Source organism: Myxine glutinosa, chromosome 13 (assembly GCF_964187855.1).
Source record: "Myxine glutinosa chromosome 13, kmMyxGlut1.1, whole genome shotgun sequence".
Classification (NCBI taxonomy): Eukaryota; Metazoa; Chordata; class Myxini; order Myxiniformes; family Myxinidae; genus Myxine; species Myxine glutinosa.
Genome location: NC_136273.1, coordinates 3,745,597 through 3,764,144, shown reverse-complemented (window position 1 = coordinate 3,764,144; position 18,548 = coordinate 3,745,597). Strand labels below are relative to the sequence as shown.

The 18,548-nt window shown below is 44.3% G+C and overlaps 1 protein-coding gene across 1 annotated transcript in view; it reads left to right on the top strand.

Annotated features, from left to right (window-relative positions):
* PPP6C (protein phosphatase 6 catalytic subunit) overlaps positions 1-18,548 on the top strand; it is a 41,344-nt gene continuing 22,796 nt past the window's right edge. The window contains exons 1-4 of the mRNA XM_068101014.2: positions 1-99; positions 6,850-6,945; positions 9,517-9,582; positions 14,251-14,392. Of these exons, the coding sequence (XP_067957115.2) occupies positions 25-99; positions 6,850-6,945; positions 9,517-9,582; positions 14,251-14,392 (379 nt within the window). The 5' untranslated portion in view covers positions 1-24. The remainder of the gene's footprint in view (positions 100-6,849; positions 6,946-9,516; positions 9,583-14,250; positions 14,393-18,548) is intronic.

Below are 18,548 nucleotides of genomic sequence, written 5' to 3'. Positions count from 1 at the left end.
TCCGGTTCCGTAAACAGAAACAAGATGGCGCCGCTGGACTTGGATAGATATATTGACATCGGCAGGCAGTGCAAGTACCTTCCAGAGAACGATCTCAAGGTGTGGCTTTTGTTGAGTGGAGTTATTTAACACCGCAGACACACTCAGATTAGGCTTTGGAGATGACCAGATTGTGTACGCCTATTGTGAGACAAAGGTTTGGCGCGGATGTTAATAATAATATGTTTAATCATGAGGTGAGGTGCGCAACTTATTGCTTTTCGAGTTTAGGGTTAGTGTTAATAAAAATATATTTCATGCTTTGAGAATCGTCTTGCAATGATAATTCTGATATCCTTTAACACTATAAAATACCTCAGTATGAGGGCAGAAACGATCTTTGGGATAATATACCGAGTACACGGAAAATAGAAACGCGCACGGGAACATTGACATCTCTCTATAATGCAAGCAATCTCTTTGTGTCTGTCTGTGTGTCTGTGTGTCTGTCTGTCTGTGTGTATGTCTGTGACCGCTGTTTCTCGACAACCACTGGTCCGATCTAAGTGAAACTCGCCAGGTATATTGCTGGGGACCTGAGGATGTGCCTTTTCAAGGTTTGATATTAATCGGACAAGTGGTTACCAAGTTATGGCCATTTATTTAGCAAACACATACGTTTTGTACGTGAACGAAGGAACAGCGAAGGACGAGAGCGAAGACAGAAGGAACGATGAAAGTTTTAATTTTTTCTTTGCACGTACGGTCAAGCTACAGCGAAGGAACCGCGTGTGTGTTTGTTGTTCTCTTCTCTTTGTGCTTTTCCTTGCGATGAAATTGCAAAATGGCAAAATATGTTGGCGCTAATTGAAGAATCGGCCATTAAAACTAATTTGCGATTAATCGTAACTGCGATATGCGAACTTCCAGACAGTGAGGCCTTATTTTTGGTACGTACGTCAACGTACGTATGTCCACGTACTTACCTCCCCGCACGTACCTCACCGCACGTACGGGCACGCACTAGTACCTACAATATCGATATGTAAGGCACTGTTTGATACTTCTTTAGCATTGCCTATTGTTTCCATCATGCACGGACGGAACTTTGACACAGGAGAACACATTTTGTCCATCATGTCTCCACTCCATTAATTTAATTTCCCAGTTTATTTGTCCCCGACCCTGAGGGTCTTTCTTTTACTCTCCGTCTGTCCCATCTGTGCTTTTCTGCACTCTTTTCCCAAACCCTTTAACATATTCAACTGAAACTTGGTACTTTGCTTTATTATGATAAGTTACAGAACAAGTTCGAGTTTCGAGGCGTTTTGTTGATTTTTCACAGTTTTGCCATTTTTGAACTTGGAAAATACAGTATACAACAACAACATGCATTTTAAAGGCCATTTTCCCTACTAGAGCGGGGGTTAGCCTTGCGGTCCCCATGACAATCTTCTCCATTTTGCCCTTATTGGAAAATACAGTATCACATATGATATATGTCATATTATACATGGGTCAGTTTTCAGCTTGCCTGACTCCACCCCACTGCTTTACACCCATTGGCTAGACAGCTTGCCTGACTCCACCCCACTGCTTTACACCCATTGGCTAGACAGCTTGCCTGACTCGACCCCACTGCTTTACACCCAGACATATATGTCATACATGTTGTAAAATAATCAGATCTACAACAATGTCTCAGAAGGTGAGGTGAATCAGTATTGAACACCAGCAATATCTGAAAGAGAATTGACAATCATAGGATCAATATATGACAAAAATATGAGCAAGAAAAAGTATCATATTCAAGCATGCGAGCAAGCGATATGCAAAGTAGTTCCCTTACCATTCTATGCATACCTGTGGATAAAGCATGATAAATGTCTCAGGACTGCGCTTCTCACTTCGGAGCCAAGTTCTTATAGTAGCCACATAGTGGATAGAAGTGGTAATGGCGCCTGGGTCGCAACTCGGATACAATTTCACCACATTTCACCCCGGGTTTAAAACCTCGCCAGCAAGCCGGTTGGCATCGAGCGTGCAACGACGATTAGCAGCCGATTACATGAGTCCACTGCTTTACACCCATCACCCATTGGCTAGACAGCTTGCCTGACTCTACTCCACTGCTTTACACCCATTGGCTAGACAGCTTGCCTGACTCGACTCCACTGCTTTACACCCATTGGCTGGACAGCTTGCTTGACTCTACCCCACTGCTTCACACCCATTGGCTAGACAGCTTGCAGTGGAGAAGCAGCATGTCCAGAGTAGAGTGACCTGGTCTGAATCCAAATTGATGATCCGAGATCAAGCCATTGGAGAAGAGGAAGGATTTGATATCCGAAACAATGATGGATTCCATGACCTTGGTGATTATTTGGAGCAGGCTGATTGGTCTGTAGTTGCAAGGATCTGTTTTTGCACCTTTTTGTGTAAAGTGGTAATGTTGGCCGATTTCCAAGCAGATGACAGGTGAGGCTCATGCGTGCAACGTGCGTGCGTACTGATGCCGTCTGGTCCAGTTGCAGAATCAGAGTCGAGGTTTGACAAAAACTTCGCCACCTTGTCAGGAGAGAAGGACACAAAGTCCAGGAGCAGCTAGGTACGACTCGGTAAGGTGGGTACAGAGAGAGATGGGGTTGGGACACAAGATTTTGAGGCAAACACAGAGTTTAGGCATTCAGCTTTTTCATGTGTGGTGTCAGCTGTGTCAGCTGTGTCAGCTGTGTCAGCTGTGTCAGCTGTGTTGAGGTAAGGGAGGGGGTGGAGGGGGAACAAACACCAGAAACAGATTTGACCAGACGCCACTAGGATTTGGAGGAGGGAGACAGGTTTGAGAGATGTTGTCTTTCGTTCTCAACTTTGTGCACAGACAAAGTTCAATCAAATGGATCATCAAATTCGACATCGAAAGTAGTTTTGGCGCCCTTAATAGTTGGTTTTGTTTTGATGTTTATTGCTTAACAATATATAATTTAAAGTACATCGTGAAGAATGTTCATTGCATATTATATCACCTCCTTTATTTTATAGCCCTGCATTTAATACAGGTATGTCTTTTGAGAGAAACTAAACACTAAATGCAGCCAATATACCGGTGATATACGAGTTTATGATGTTACTTACCTACTGCGCAATGTGAGCAGTTATTGTGATCTATTTCCATTATTGTTATCATGATAGCAAGTGGAAGGTATGATAATTGTCCCACTGTGATTATCACGTTGGCTAGACAACAGGACCCAGATGGATTGCGGAAAGGTTGATGGTGGTGAAAATGATGATTTGAAAGCTCTTGGTGAACGTCATCTTGTCCGCAAGCTCCGCAGGTTGGTCGGAGCGATGAAGAGAAGGACGAGTTCTGGTGTGCAATAGAGAAGCCATGGAAAACGTGAAAGATGAGGAAGTTGTTGTGGGAGGAGGAGACCTAAATGGACATGTGGGAAGGAGTATGGACGGTTTTGAGGGAGTTCATGGGGTTTACGGATATGGTGTGAGAAATGGAGAAGGTGAAAGGATTTTGGAGTTTGCTGATGGAGCTGATTTGTTGATTTGTAATACTCAGTTCCAGAAAGGGGATAATAAGCTTGTTACATACACGTCAGGTGGGTCGACGACAACCGTTGACTACCTGCTGGTGCGTAGGCGAGATAGGAGGCACCTCCGGGACACAAAGGTGATCCCGGGGGAGGAGGCTGTTTCACAGCACCACTTGGTTGTCTGCGACATAAGGGTGAAAGGTGCGAGGAGAGCTCGGCAGGTGAAGTACCAACCGATAATGAAGGTGTGGAGGTTGAAAGAGGTGACAGTGAGGGAGGCATTAAAAGAGAGGCTGAGAGTAGGGTTGCGGATGATGTGCTTGAGCTTGAAAGTGGTGTGATGTCAATGAAAGATAGTCTGTTGGGAGCCGTTGGTGAGGTATGTGGATGGACAAAAGGACCACCGAGGCACTCGGAAACATGGTGGAGGGATGATGAAGTTGGAAAGAAGATTGACGAGAAGAGGAAGAAGTTCAAGGAGTGGCAGAAGGCGAAGGGTATGGGGGCAGAAAAGGCAGAGCATGAAAGTTATAAGGCAGCCAAGAAGGCTGCAAAGAAAGAGGTAGCAAAGGAGCAGGAGGCATGTAGGAAAATGTTTGGAGAATGCTTGGATTCGGAAGAGGGTCAGTGAGCGGTATTCAGGATTGCAAAGCAGATAGCGAAAGAGAGGTGTGATGTGATGGGGGTAAGTTGCTTGAAGGATGAAGTGGGACAAATCGTTGTGGACCCAGATGGAATTGAAGGAAGATGGAAGAGATATATGGAAATGCTGTTGAATACAGAGAATGAATGGGATGGCAACATAGAGAGTAACCCAGTTTTAGGACCGGCAGAGAAGATAACTGAGAAGGAAGTTGAGGAAGCAATAAAAGCAATGAAGAGTAGAAAAGCGGGAGGGCCGACGGGAGTTGTGGGAGATATGTTGAAGGCAGCAGGAAGTTGGGGTGTGAAGAGAATGACAGAGATCTGAAATCTGGTGGTGAAAGAAGGCCGCATTCCAGTGGATTGGGAACTGAGTACCCTCGTCCCTCTATACAAGGGGAAACGTGACCCTCTGGACTGTGGCTCGTATCGAGCGATAAAGTTATTCGAGCATGGAATTAAGGTATTGGAAAGGGTGTTGGAGAGGAGGATAAGGAAGAAAGTGAAGATTGACGAAATGCAGTTTGGATTCATGCCAGGAAGAGGAACGACAGACGTGCTTTTTATTGTGAGGCAGTTGCAGGAGAAGTACATGGAGAAGAGGAAGAAGTTGTTTCTTGGGTTTGTTGATCTGGAGAAAGCATTCGATAGGGTTCCACGTGAAGTAGTGACATGGGCATTGAGGAAGTTAGGAGTGGAGGAATGGTTGATCAGAGTAGTGATGGCAATGTACAACAGAGCGCGCACAGCTGTGCGGACGAAGGGCGGGAACAGTGGTGAGTTTGAGGTGAAGGTGGGAGTGCATCAGGGGTCGGTACTAAGTCCACTACTATTTGTCGCTGTGATGGAGGTGCTGTCTCAGAACGTAAAGGAGGGTTTACTGTGGGAGTTGTTGTATGCAGATGATCTGATGTGATTGCAGAATGTATGGATGGACTGAAGGAAAAGATGAACAAGTGGAAGGAATGTATGGAGACAAAAGGTCTGAAGGTGAATATCGGAAAAACGAAGGTGATGGCAAGTGGTAAAGCATGTGGTGAGGTGGAAAGAACTGGGAAGTGGCCCTGTGCTGTGTGCAGGAAGGGTGTCGGAGTGAATTCCATTCAATGTACAATGTGCGCTGAGTGGGTTCATCAAAAATGTAGTGGTCTGAGAGGGTCATTAACCAGTGTGGCAGCTACATTCAAGTGTCAGGTGTGGACAGAGGGAGTTGCAGATGGAGGAAATGTTGAGTTGGATCTTGGAGATGGCGTGAAGCTGGAAGGTGTGAAAACATTTTGTTTCCTAGGAGACATGCTGAATGGAGAAGGTGGATCAGACTCGGCAACGGTTCCTAGAGTGAGATGTGCATGGAAGAAGTTTCGGGAACTGAGTGGCGTGCTGATGATGAGGGGAGTGTCGTTGAAGCTGAAGGGAAAGGTGTATGCTGCATGTGTGAGAAGTGTTATGATTTATGGGAGCGAGACATGGGTAATGAATGTAGAGCAGCAACGAAGGCTGGAAAGGGTGGAAATGCTAATGGTTCGGTGGATGTGCGGAGTGTCGCTGAGAGAGAGGAAGACAAATGATGAATTGCGAAAGATGATGGGAATAGAGCCTGTGATGGATGCTGTGAAGAGAAACAGTTTGAGATGGTTTGGTCACGTGTTGAGGAAGGATGAAAGTGACTGGTTGAGAAGAGTGATGGAAATGAATGTAGAAGGAAGTCGAGGACGGGGAAGACCGAGAAAGACTTAGGTAAAGATGGTCGAAGAAGAAATGCGGGCAAGGTGGTTAACAAGGGGAGATGCAGAAAATAGGGCAAAATGGAGAAGATTGTCATGGGGACTGCAAGGCCAACCCCCGCTCTTGCAGGGAAAAATGGCCTTTAAATGCCTGTTGTTGTTGTTGTTGTTGTTGTTGTTGTTGTTGTTGTTGTTGTTGTTGGTGTTGTTGTGATTATCACCCAGGCCGAGTAACATTACTATGCATAATACAATATCTCGAAACATTGCGGACAGATTCGGATGAAACTTGGTGTGCAGGTCGGGTGTGTGATAAGGACTAATTGGTTCCATATTGGTGAAGATCTGAAATGATCCAGTCGTGAGAATCTTTTTGTGATTCCTTCATCATTTAGACATGGGGCCAAAACGATATACCGCGCAATATCTTAAGTTGTGGATTAGTTATGATAAAACTTGGTGGATTAGATAGTTCGGAGACGAGAACAAGCCAATTGGATTTTGGTTCATGTCCGGATCCAGATCCGGCCCATCAGTGGGATACAAAATATAAACGGTTCCGTCTGATGGAGGTTTGCGCTCTACCTAGAGCCGCTCTAGTTTTTTGTTTGTTTTTTGCATTTTAAAATCCAACGTCAACTTTTTTTGGGGTGGAATGTTGTTGGGTGAAGCAAGATCGAGTTGTGCAAATTTGATGCAACAGAAGCTGTTTGGTTCTCTTGTTGGTCTCTGTGGTTCGCTTGCGACACCTCCAAACATTGAGATTACGCAATTCTCAAGCCGATGAATCCCTGTATAAAACTTTGAACTGAATACTTTATGGTACTAATAAAGTTAATTTGGCTTATCTAATGGCAAAGGTAACTTTATCCTTTTTATTTGGTTCGGGTTTGTGATGTTTAAAGGGATTCGTTCAATGTCATGTCACCATTATCTCATTGTATTTGTCATTCATACAGAGGCTTTGTGACTACGTTTGTGACCTTCTCCTTGAGGAATCGAACGTCCACCCCGTCTCGACTCCTGTCACGGTGTGCGGTGATATCCACGGCCAGGTGTGTATCGCCGAGCCTCACCTTGTCAGAATCTCAACTTCCTCCTTGCGTTCATGATGCATCATCACTCCACCATCAAGTTTGCTTGAGACTTTGTCCCGTATTCATTTGTCCTTTCCCGAGAGTGGTTAATTCGCTTATGTTTATGATGTATCGGGTCTTTGTGGTACGTTTATCGTTGTGGGCCTTTCTTATTTGTTTTTAACTGTTTAAGTGTTTTGTAAAGTTAAACTTTGTTTAACTTTAACTGTTTTAACTGTTACTGCCCTGTTTTTAACTTGCATTTCTATATTTACTTTTATTTTTGCCTTTGCTTATTTCTATCTTTGCCAGTAAAGGTTTTTGTGCTCTGAACTTCCCCGTATTTTCAGTGTCTTTCAGCGAGCACTTCGTTTATAAGTTTCATGCAAACCTATTGTTTTCACTGTTGAAGCCGATAAGGCAAAAACATTTTTGTTGGAAGCTGATGTTTTGATTAGCTCGTGAAAATGCACGTGACTGTTGCGGGATTGCACAATGCCATTTTTGTGTGGTACTCCGTGGTAATGCCTCATGGAGATGTTTGTGTGGTACTCCGTGGTAATGCCTCATGGAGATGTTTGTGTGGTACTCCGTGGTAATGCCTCATGGAGATGTTTGTGTGGTACTCCGTGGTAATGCCTCATGGAGATGTTTGTGTGGTACTTCGTGGTAATACCTCATGGAAATGTTTGTGTGGTACTCCGTGGTAATGCCTCATGGAGATGTTTGTGTGGTACTCCGTGGTAATGCCTCATGGAGATGTTTGTGTGGTACTCCGTGGTAATGCCTCATGGAGATGTTTGTGTGGTACTCCGTGGTAATGCCTCATGGAGATGTTTGTGTGGTACTTCGTGGTAATGCCTCATGGAGATGTTTGTGTGGTACTCCGTGGTAATGCCTCATGGAGATGTTTGTGTGGTACTCCGTGGTAATGCCTCATGGAGATGTTTGTGTGGTACTCCGTGGTAATGCCTCATGGAGATGTTTGTGTGGTACTTCGTGGTAATACCTCATGGAGATGTTTGTGTGGTACTCCGTGGTAATGCCTCATGGAGATGTTTGTGTGGTACTCCGTGGTAATGCCTCATGGAGATGTTTGTGTGGTACTTCGTGGTAATGCCTCATGGAGATGTTTGTGTGGTACTTCGTGGTAATGCCTCATGGAGATGTTTGTGTGGTACTCCGTGGTAATGCCTCATGGAGATGTTTGTGTGGTACTTCGTGGTAATACCTCATGGAGATGTTTGTGTGGTACTCCGTGGTAATGCCTCATGGAGATGTTTGTGTGGTACTCCGTGGTAATGCCTCATGGAGATGTTTGTGTGGTACTCCGTGGTAATGCCTCATGGAGATGTTTGTGTGGTACTCCGTGGTAATGCCTCATGGAGATGTTTGTGTGGTACTTCGTGGTAATGCCTCATGGAGATGTTTGTGTGGTACTTCGTGGTAATGCCTCATGGAGATGTTTGTGTGGTACTTCGTGGTAATGCCTCATGGAGATGTTTGTGTGGTACTTCGTGGTAATGCCTCATGGAGATGTTTGTGTGGTACTCCGTGGTAATGCCTCATGGAGATGTTTGTGTGGTACTTCGTGGTAATGCCTCATGGAGATGTTTGTGTGGTACTTCGTGGTAATGCCTCATGGAGATGTTTGTGTGGTACTCCGTGGTAATGCCTCATGGAGATGTTTGTGTGGTACTTCGTGGTAATGCCTCATGGAGATGTTTGTGTGGTACTTCGTGGTAATGCCTCATGGAGATGTTTGTGTGGTACTTCGTGGTAATGCCTCATGGAGATGTTTGTGTGGTACTTCGTGGTAATGCCTCATGGAGATGTTTGTAACCCCAATGCTTCTCTCGATGTTTGTGTGGTACTCCGTGGTAATGCCTCATGGAGATGTTTGTAACCCCAATGCTTCTCTCGATGTTTGTGTGGTGCTCCGTGGTAATGCCTCATGGAGATGTTTGTAACCCCAATGCTTCTCTCGATGTTTGTGTGGTACTTCGTGGTAATGCCTCATGGAGATGTTTGTGTGGTACTTCGTGGTAATGCCTCATGGAGATGTTTGTAACCCCAATGCTTCTCTCGATGTTTGTGTGGTGCTCCGTGGTAATGCCTCATAGAGATGTTTGTAACCCCAATGCTTCTCTCGATGTTTGTGTGGTACTCCGTGGTAATGCCTCATAGAGATGTTTGTAACCGTAACTCTTCTCTCGATGTTTGTGTGGTACTCCATGGTAATGCCTCATAGAGATGTTTGTAACCCCAATGCTTCTCTCAATGTTTGTGTGGTGCTCCGTTGGAATGCCTCAGAGATGTTTGTAACCGTAACTCTTCTCTCAATGTTTGTGTGGTGATCCGTGGTAATGCTTCGTCGAGTTGTTTGTAACTAACTCTTCTCGATGTTTGTGTGGTGCTCCGTGGTAATGCCTCGTAGAGATGTTTGTAACCATAACTCTTCTCGATGTTTGTGTGGTACTCCGTGGTAATGCCTCATAGAGATGTTTGTAACCGTAACTCTTTTCTCGATTCTCCTGTTTTCCTGCACAGTTTTATGACCTGAAGGAGCTGTTTCGAACGGGCGGTGAGGTTCCTGACACCAATTATGTGTTTATGGTGAGGACTTTGAATTGATGCTTCTGGTTATTGAGGATTTCATGTTTGAGGTTGGATCATGATGATCATAATGTAGATGATTAAATGTTGTTGCTCTCGCCAGAGGAGAGGGCTTTGCATTTGGGTCCATTTGTCTGTTTGTTTGTTTGTCTGCACAGAATAAATATGATTTTCTCTGCAACCGTTGGTCCGATTGATCGGAAATTTTCACCATCGGTGCACCTTCACCTGTGGAATTTTTAAAGGTAATTCTGACACCATAGGTCACGTGGTATGGGCGCCATCTTGGAAAAACCGAAAAACGTTGCACCTCTATCTCCAAAAGTGCTTCGCATAAATAAAATTGTCATTGCTCATTGTAAAGAACTCTCCATGGGGAATAACATATGTTAATTGAGATGTCATCGGTGCCTCCATTATGACGTCATAATTCGACAAGTACAAAACTTCATCCTATCAAGATGAAATTTGTTGAGCGTCAGCTGGGGATAAATTGGTGGAGAACTGAAATAATGATGACGTCATTGGTCATGTCGTTTGGCCGCCATATATATTTTTTAACACAAAAGCCTTTAAAACCACTAAAAACACATCCTGGCGAGGTCTGCAATCTCTGATTGCTCTTTCTTGTTATCATTAGTTTTTGGTGTACTGTTTTTGATGGACCTGAACTTACCCCTGTGGCCATCAACACTTTGCTTTTGCTGAATGAGATTTGCTTTCGTTCTTGAAGCTTGTTTTTCCTGTCTTGATTGATGTTGGCCTTCAGGTTGTTTGGGTTACGGTTAAATTTCCACATTTTCTTCACACAATTTGCAACTGTATCCATGTTTTCATCCCCCAACACCTCTGTCTCTTCCCGTGGTCCCCATTCTTCTCCACATTCCTTTTGTCCAAGTCTCCCTCTATTTTGTCCCTCAACCCTGCTGTTGGTGTGTTTCCCATCCTCCCCCTCCCCTCACCCTCGTTCTGCTGTTCCTTTGTGTTCTGTTATGTCCTCATCCCCATTCTGTTGTGCAATTTGCCAAATTCAAAGCCCAATTATTGATAAACGGTAGATCCATGTTCAAATTTGTGTTTAAAATATAACATTCGGTTCAAATCAAGTTCATCAATCCCAAGTCGTTCCTCGGCATTTTAAATCATCACGACCAATCAAATTTGCCGCTCGCAGACCTCGGCCTTGTCTTTTTTCGCAAGACTGTGCGGGGTAAGGTGTTCTATGAACTCTCTGGTTTTTGTTTGTTGGTTTTCTTGGAAGGATTTTCGATAGTGCTCCCTTTTCATAGCTGCCATTTAATTGCCTACTCGCAGACTGAGATTCCACCACAACGTATGGACGGCAGACCATACAAATCAAATGTGAGCATCAAATGTGGCAGATCAAATGTGAGCGTGGGATGCACTAGGTGGGGCTGGCAGATTAAACCCTCGATTGGTTATTGATGAGCCAGCTGGGTATTTCTTCAGCAATCCAATAAGTAAAATGGCAATTATCGTGAGACAAGCTTCATTAACCTTTAAGTAATTTACATGAAACAAATTATATTGCCAAATGTTTCAAATCAAAATCCTTATTATTGTCCTGTGATTCCCCTCGGTAAAGACCGGAAAATCATGGATAGCAATCGAGCGTTAATGGAGGTGTTCAATTAAATAGCGGATTTTATATCTACACATGGGGAGAAGAAAGAAGAAGAAGAAGAGGCCGAAGCTTACCTGTTACGTTTGCCGGCAGTTCCAAAGCCTGCAGGAAATAAACTCAAATGGGAATACGGGTTAAAATGTACAGGGAAAAATAATGAAAGGATGTATTTACGGAATCCGATAACAAGGAAAAGCGCGCCGATAAACTAAAACCTAAATGTAGCGCTTCCTCACCAGACGTATAACACAGACACAGGAGAATATAAATGAAAATAAAGGTGTGTGGTGTGTCACTTGGCTCCGACTCGATTGGTCGTCCCGCCAGGAACCCCTAAAGACCGTCCGAGGCCTTGGCGTCGTTGCACGAGAAACGTGCTCGTTGGCGCGAAGCAGGCCTCACCGGGTGACTCGCTCGCCCCTGGCTCGTCATGCTCCAGTGGCAAGCCGCGCTTGTATGCTCGTCGCTTGCACGGAGAACCCAGCTCTTTGTCCGCGCTCTTCCTCCTTACGTCCAAACGAACAGGGGGGACGAGGAGACGATTCCGGCACACAATCGCTTGCACCGAGATCGAGAACGTCAAGCAGGCACAAGAGCGAGAAGGAGGATCAAAAGACCAGCTCGCCAGCAAAATGTCCGCCAGACTCCCTTTTACGTCCTGTGGCCTAACGTCATCGGTCCTCCCCTCCAATGCCCGCAGGTCATGCAGCCCAGGTTCAGCTCTCTCCCAATAGGTGAGTCGCCCGCCTTTGTGATGCAATCCGCCTTTCTCTACCAATGTCCGCAGGCCACCCGCACTTGGCCCAGTTCTCCACCAATGGCCACGTCGCTTCTCCCTCATGCCATCGGTCAGTGGCCAATCAGTGCGTCGCTTCCTTCTCAGTAGCGATTCCTTCTGGGCGTGGCTCCCGGCCTGCCTGTGCTGTGTGTTTAACCAGGCGGGGTAATTGGTGGTAGTGCTTACTCTGGGTTTCCGGTTGGGATTTATTATTATTTATGTTGTAGTTAATTAGTGTACGAATGGGCCTGACTAGTGAGTATGGTGCAGTGCCAAAAAAGCCAAAGGATAGATCACATGGTCTCACACACAGGGGAATTAACATAATCCCTTCACTAGTTAACACGCCCCATTCCTTGTAACAGGGACAAATATACAAGCTTACTCTGAACACACGGTCTACACAGGTCCCTGACTTTTGCACATCGAAGTGGTTCTTTCTACCCAAGATCATCGGAGCACCCACCTATGCAGATCTACCTGAATATATACACAAAGAATTAAGTTAAGCACCCCCCCCGTTTTTTTACAACCTCGCACATTACAAGTTTGTTGTCGTCAAAACAGTGTAATATACCCATGTTATTGCTATATTTTCTGGAGAAGTGATATTATGGTCACATAAAAACATAACAATCATGCCGTTTTCAATATTTTATTCTGAATAATTTAAGGTGAAATTTTTTGGGAATTTTAGGCATATTTTCACCTCAATTTAAGTATGGAGCTATAGGTCCATCACGGACAGTGTGGATGACGTTTATGTTTTCTAACGTACAGTCATTGTTCTGAGAAGACCTCTAGCGATCTTTGCGTCAATAACGTGTGTAGGACCCACGTGATCGGATCACTGACTCAACCCTACGTCTCATAGACCCTGTAAGCCGTCGTATGCGTTGCTGTGGCAGGTTGTTCCATTCCCGATGTAATGCACGTTCCAATTCATCCAGATTGGCTATTGGAGGGACCATCTTCGCAATTTGTCGTCCCAACATGTCCCGAACGTGCATTACATCGGGAATGGAACAACCTGCCACAGCAACGCATACGACGGCTTACAGGGTCTATGAGACGTAGGGTTGAGTCAGTGATCCGATCACGTGGGTCCTACACACGTTATTGACGCAAAGATCGCTAGAGGTCTTCTCAGAACAATGACTGTACGTTAGAAAACATAAACGTCATCCACACTGTCCGTGATGGACCTATAGCTCCATACTTAAATTGAGGTGAAAATATGCCTAAAATTCCCAAAAAATTTCACCTTAAATTATTCAGAATAAAATATTGAAAACGGCATGATTGTTATGTTTTTATGTGACCATAATATCACTTCTCCAGAAAATATAGCAATATCATGGGTATATTACACTGTTTTGACGACAACAAACTTGTAATGTGCGAGGTTGTAAAAAAACGGGGGGGGTGCTTAACTTAATTCTTTGTGTATATATATATATATCACTCTACCCCACCGACATAACATTATTTTCCGACTTTTTTCAATTTCGATTTCCGTATTTGAACCTCCAACCTCAGATCTGTAGTCTTGTGCCCTCAAAACGAAGCCTTGACAATAGCCAGGTGGACTTGTACTTTCATTTCTCCTCTCGTTGCAGTAACCATTAGCATCGTGCATTATCACCTCTTTCACCACAATTGTATCCATTTTTGTTGTACCATCGAAATAAATGCGTTCAATAAAATGTTTGATTCAGAAATTCCAGATATAATTTAAAATTTTATTTCAGCATATTCTCTTTAAATACTACTTTTTAACAGCCAATTTTCATTTTTCATTCGATTTCGAACAGGCTCAATAATGGCTGTTAAAATTTTCAGGATCAGTGTTCTGTTCTAAAAGGAATTGATTGTTTCATTATTGTGTTTAGTTATTCATTCATTCATCGTTCTCTAACATATTAATTAAATTTACTGCTTTGATGAGCATGAAAATCCTCGGGGGGGGGGGGGGGGGGGGAGAATACTCCTTTTTATTTATTTTTCTGTGGTTCATGTTGACCTCACGAGAAACGAGCGTCGTGGTAAGGGAATGAAGATTAGTCTGTTTGTAAATATGTTTTGTAGTGTGAACGATCGAGTATCCCAAGGACAACAATCGACCCTTGCGGGTCTCCTTAAGATGCATTGTATATTGCTAGTTTACCATCCACCCTCTCACCCCCACCTCTCCAACATGCCTGTGTCGTGTTCATGTGTCATCTGTGTTTTTATTTTGTTTCAGGGAGACTTTGTTGACCGTGGATACTACAGCCTTGAAACTTTCACCTATCTGCTGGCACTGAAAGCACGTTGGCCTGACCGTATCACCTTGCTAAGGGGTAACCATGAATCTCGGCAGATTACTCAAGTCTATGGCTTCTATGGTGAGTAACATCGTGTCTGGTTCTGCCCGTGCTACTTCATTTTAAATGGAGGGTATTGATTTTTGTGCTGGTGGATTCCTGTTTACATTCTGTGATGCTAAGATAAGACGTAGTAAGGTATTACGTGTGTGCGCGCGTGCGCTTTTCTCGGTGTGTGTAGTTTCCTCCATCTCCTCCTTTCTTTTTCTTTGTTTACGGAGGGATGAATCATGCAAATAGTGTTTGTGAGGTTTGCCTCGGTGATTTTGAGGGTAGGCGAGTAGCAGGCGAAACCCGAATCGCATCCAAGTTTCTCTTGATGACTCCATCTTTGTCTATTTGGGTTTCTCCTGATACACCAGTGCTGTATTTGGTCAGATGTTTGATTAACACTTGTACATGCTGTTTTTGACTTTATCTTCCCCCAAATGCTGTTTCGGCATCCCGTTGACGTCACCGTATCATTGCAAAGGATTTGCTATAGGTTTATCTACTTATACAGGAAATACAATAACCTTAAATCACACTGAATACAGTAGGTCTGCATTTGACATGAATGCGGTGATCACCCCCACCTCCCCCCTCCCCCTCCATGCCCCGATCCTTGCTTTTCAGTTAACGTTTGAGGGTGTTCCAAAACATTTAAGAGAATGCCGATTACCGAGTTGTCCATAAACTAACAATTGCTCCCACACCCATTAATCAAGGAAATAAGGCCATTTGGCCCACCAATGATGAAGTACCCGGCATTGCCGGAGGATGAGGCGGGAAGGGGAGGGGGAGGTCAGGGGAGAGGGAGGGGAAAGATGTACCATATACACATCATTGGGGGTGGGGGGGGGGGGGAGGGTTGACAGGCCCCTCCATTTCGGGGGGTGGAGGGGGGGAAAGGAAGGAGGAAAATTTTACCCATGATTAGAGTGCTTTAACCTTGTTGCCCAGGTAAAAAAGGACATTGTAATACCCTCTGCCACCAACATCAGGTGGCACTACACGGTACACATTAACAGAGAGAATTTCCGCCCCTCACCCAGCTCGCCACACCCCCACATGAGGCTGCGGCCACGTAACCTATGTTAACCCCCACACAAAGTTGTATTTGTACCCTGAGTAAAGTATATAAGTGTTTTATAGCTGGAGTAAGAAACCTTAACATCTATCTATAATTCCAGTAATCTCTGTGTGTATGTTTGTATGTTTGTATGTTTGTATGTATGTATGTATGTATGTTTGTCTGTGACCGCTGTTTCGCGACAACTACCGGTCCGATATACTTGCAACTTGCCAGGTATATTGCTGGGGACCCGAGGATGTGCCTTTTCAAGGTTTCATATTAATCGGACAAGTAGTTAGCGAGCTATGGCGATTTCTTTACCAAACTCCGCAAGCCGTTCGCTTTGGACCAAACCATTGCATGTAAATAGAGGGGGGGGGGGGGGGGGATTGTCACCGTACTCGCAAGCCGTTCGCTTTGGACCAAACCATTTCATGTAAATAGAGGGGGGGGATTGTCACCGTACTCGCAAGCCGTTCGCTTTGGACCAAACCATTTCATGTAAATAGAGGGGGGGGATTGTCACCGTACTCGCAAGCCGTTCGCTTTGGACCAAACCATTTCATGTAAATAGAGGGGGGGGATATAATTTTAGATATAGATATAGTACGGGCATGCCCTAGTATTTGAAATGAGGGCAAATGTAATGGAAAAGCAATTACATACAAATCAGAATCAATCACAAATGTCAAATCATCATTTTACCTTTTCCTTGAATATATGCTGGTGAATGTACCGTTCATCACGTTTCTGAGTGAAGTATGATGACGTTCAGGAAGAAGGAGAAGCCTTGCCAACAACTTCAACCGCTTCCGGCATTGTTTTTTATTAATAGTGTTCAAATGGCTGGTGATTGTTTTGTATTTCTTTCTGCGAATGTCTACTTGTATACAACTGTCATTAAGCAAAAAGGTGTAGGCACTATGGAGCGATAAATAAATAAATAAATAAAAACGAACTTTTTGCTTTTCTAAAAAATATTGTTTTTTTCCTGAATACTCCCAAGCACTCACGACTGAACCTCTGAAAGTTTGACGAAGATCCGTTCAGCCATCTCTGAGAAAAATGGCAACACAAACAGACCAACGGCTTTCTTATATAGTAGAAGATATATATATATATATATATATATATATATACTGTATATACTGTGTATATATATATATATATATATATATATATATATATATATATATATATATATATATATATATATATATATATACACACACACACATGTATGTATGTATGTATGTATGTATAGTTGCGTTTTTCAGAACCCACACTTCTTGTAAATATCACATCATGAAAGGTTAAAGGTAGCACCCCATAGATAGGCCACAAGCAACACGTAGGTCACCATAGGACATCAGTTATTTCTTAGTATGTGTAGATGAGGCATTTTCCAATAGTTGAATCTGTGTTGCGTCAATCAAATAAGAAGTAGGCCCCTCGTTCATTTTGCCAGCCTCCCTCCAAGCGACACCATTAAGCGCGCTCCCCAGTCTGTGCCCCATGGCCCTTCCCAATTTGTTACGCGCCTTTGTTAGCAGCGTTCGCTGCCCTTGAGCGTGAGCTCGCTATACGCCGCCATAGGCCACGAGGTGAAGCCCGGAAAAAGGGGGCGGAGCGCCAGGGAAGAGGTGTGGCCACGTCACCCAGCCGTCAGGGCGGGGCCGGTAAGCGATAACCAGCCAACTAGGGCTGGAGTGACATCGCCTGACAGGGCGTGGTTGGGGCTCACGGAGCGTTTGCTGGCTTCACTTATAAAAGCCATTTTACAGGACTTATGCAGCAGCGCTCGTTAAAGAGGACTTACTCGCTGGCGCTGATTACGACAGGACTATAAGGAAGCGCGCTTGGTGAGAGGACTATAAGGAAGCGCGCTTGGTAGAAGGACTCGAGAGAATGTCGTTGTGAAAAGGACTCTCGCTGAGGACTGCGAGGAAGCGTGCTGATGAGAGGACGGTGCGAAGGTCGACCTTAGGACGGTGCGGAGAGGACAGGACTTGCACAATTGGCGCTTGCGTACAGGATATTGGGGAGGCGGCGTTTGGCGCGAGTCGTGCGCAAAGTACGTACACAATATACCAGCCTTCCCCCGTGATATAATTGTCCGTTCGCGTTGCATTACGCTATACGAAGAGCTGCCTGCCGGGTTTTTCATCGCCTGGACCGGAGCCGGACTGGAGCCTGGATGCGCCGGTGACCTTCCAACCTACCCTCTGCAATTCCCCGTGTGAGTGACTGTGTGTGAGACGGGCCCGTTTGTCCAGGGAATAAGATAAGACTAATTAAGGCTGCCCTGTGTGCTTTTCCTTCCTCTTTCTTTCCTGTACATTCTTTCGTTTCCTCTTCTTTCTTTGTACATAGTTAATAAATTGCTCTGCTCTTCTTATTTTCCTGGTTTCCTCTCCATCCGATCGCATCAGTCTTTTCTCCAATTGGGTAAGCGTGGCATGATTCGGAACCGCTACAATTGGGTTTAGTCACATTAGTCAGGTTCATTATGTTCAGATTTATAATTTCGTTCTTTTTTTGTGGAGATTAGCAAACCTATACATTTTTGGAAAGCTTATAGCACCAGGAATCCGAAAAACCATGTTTCCATTTGCGCAAATTTTTCTTTGGCGGCCATATTGGATTTTCAAAATGGCCACCATCGGAAACATATTTTTCGCGATATCTCAACATCCGAACCACCTAGAGTGCTGATTCCAACACCTATACCCACATTTTTGGGGATGAGGAATCACATGAAGCCATCTAAAATAATCTACACCTACCCTGGGATACCAGGTGGCAGCCTACAGCGGATTTTCAAGATGGCCACTTTCAGGAAACATGTTTTTTTCTGAATATGTATACCACATTGAGTGATGTTTCGCCTCAGTACAGTCATAGTCATAAATGGGATCATTTCAACATGTTCAGTTCATGTACATGGAAAGTCATTATATCAGACCTAATAGTTCATTTAAAATAAACCTCATGAAGCTCACAATTACTTACCTGTTGTCGTTTTATATATTTGCAGGTCTTGAGAGAAGATGAGTGAAGTTACGACTCAGCCCACACAGTGGCAGCACTGCATAATTTGTCAAACCGCTTCAGCAAAATATG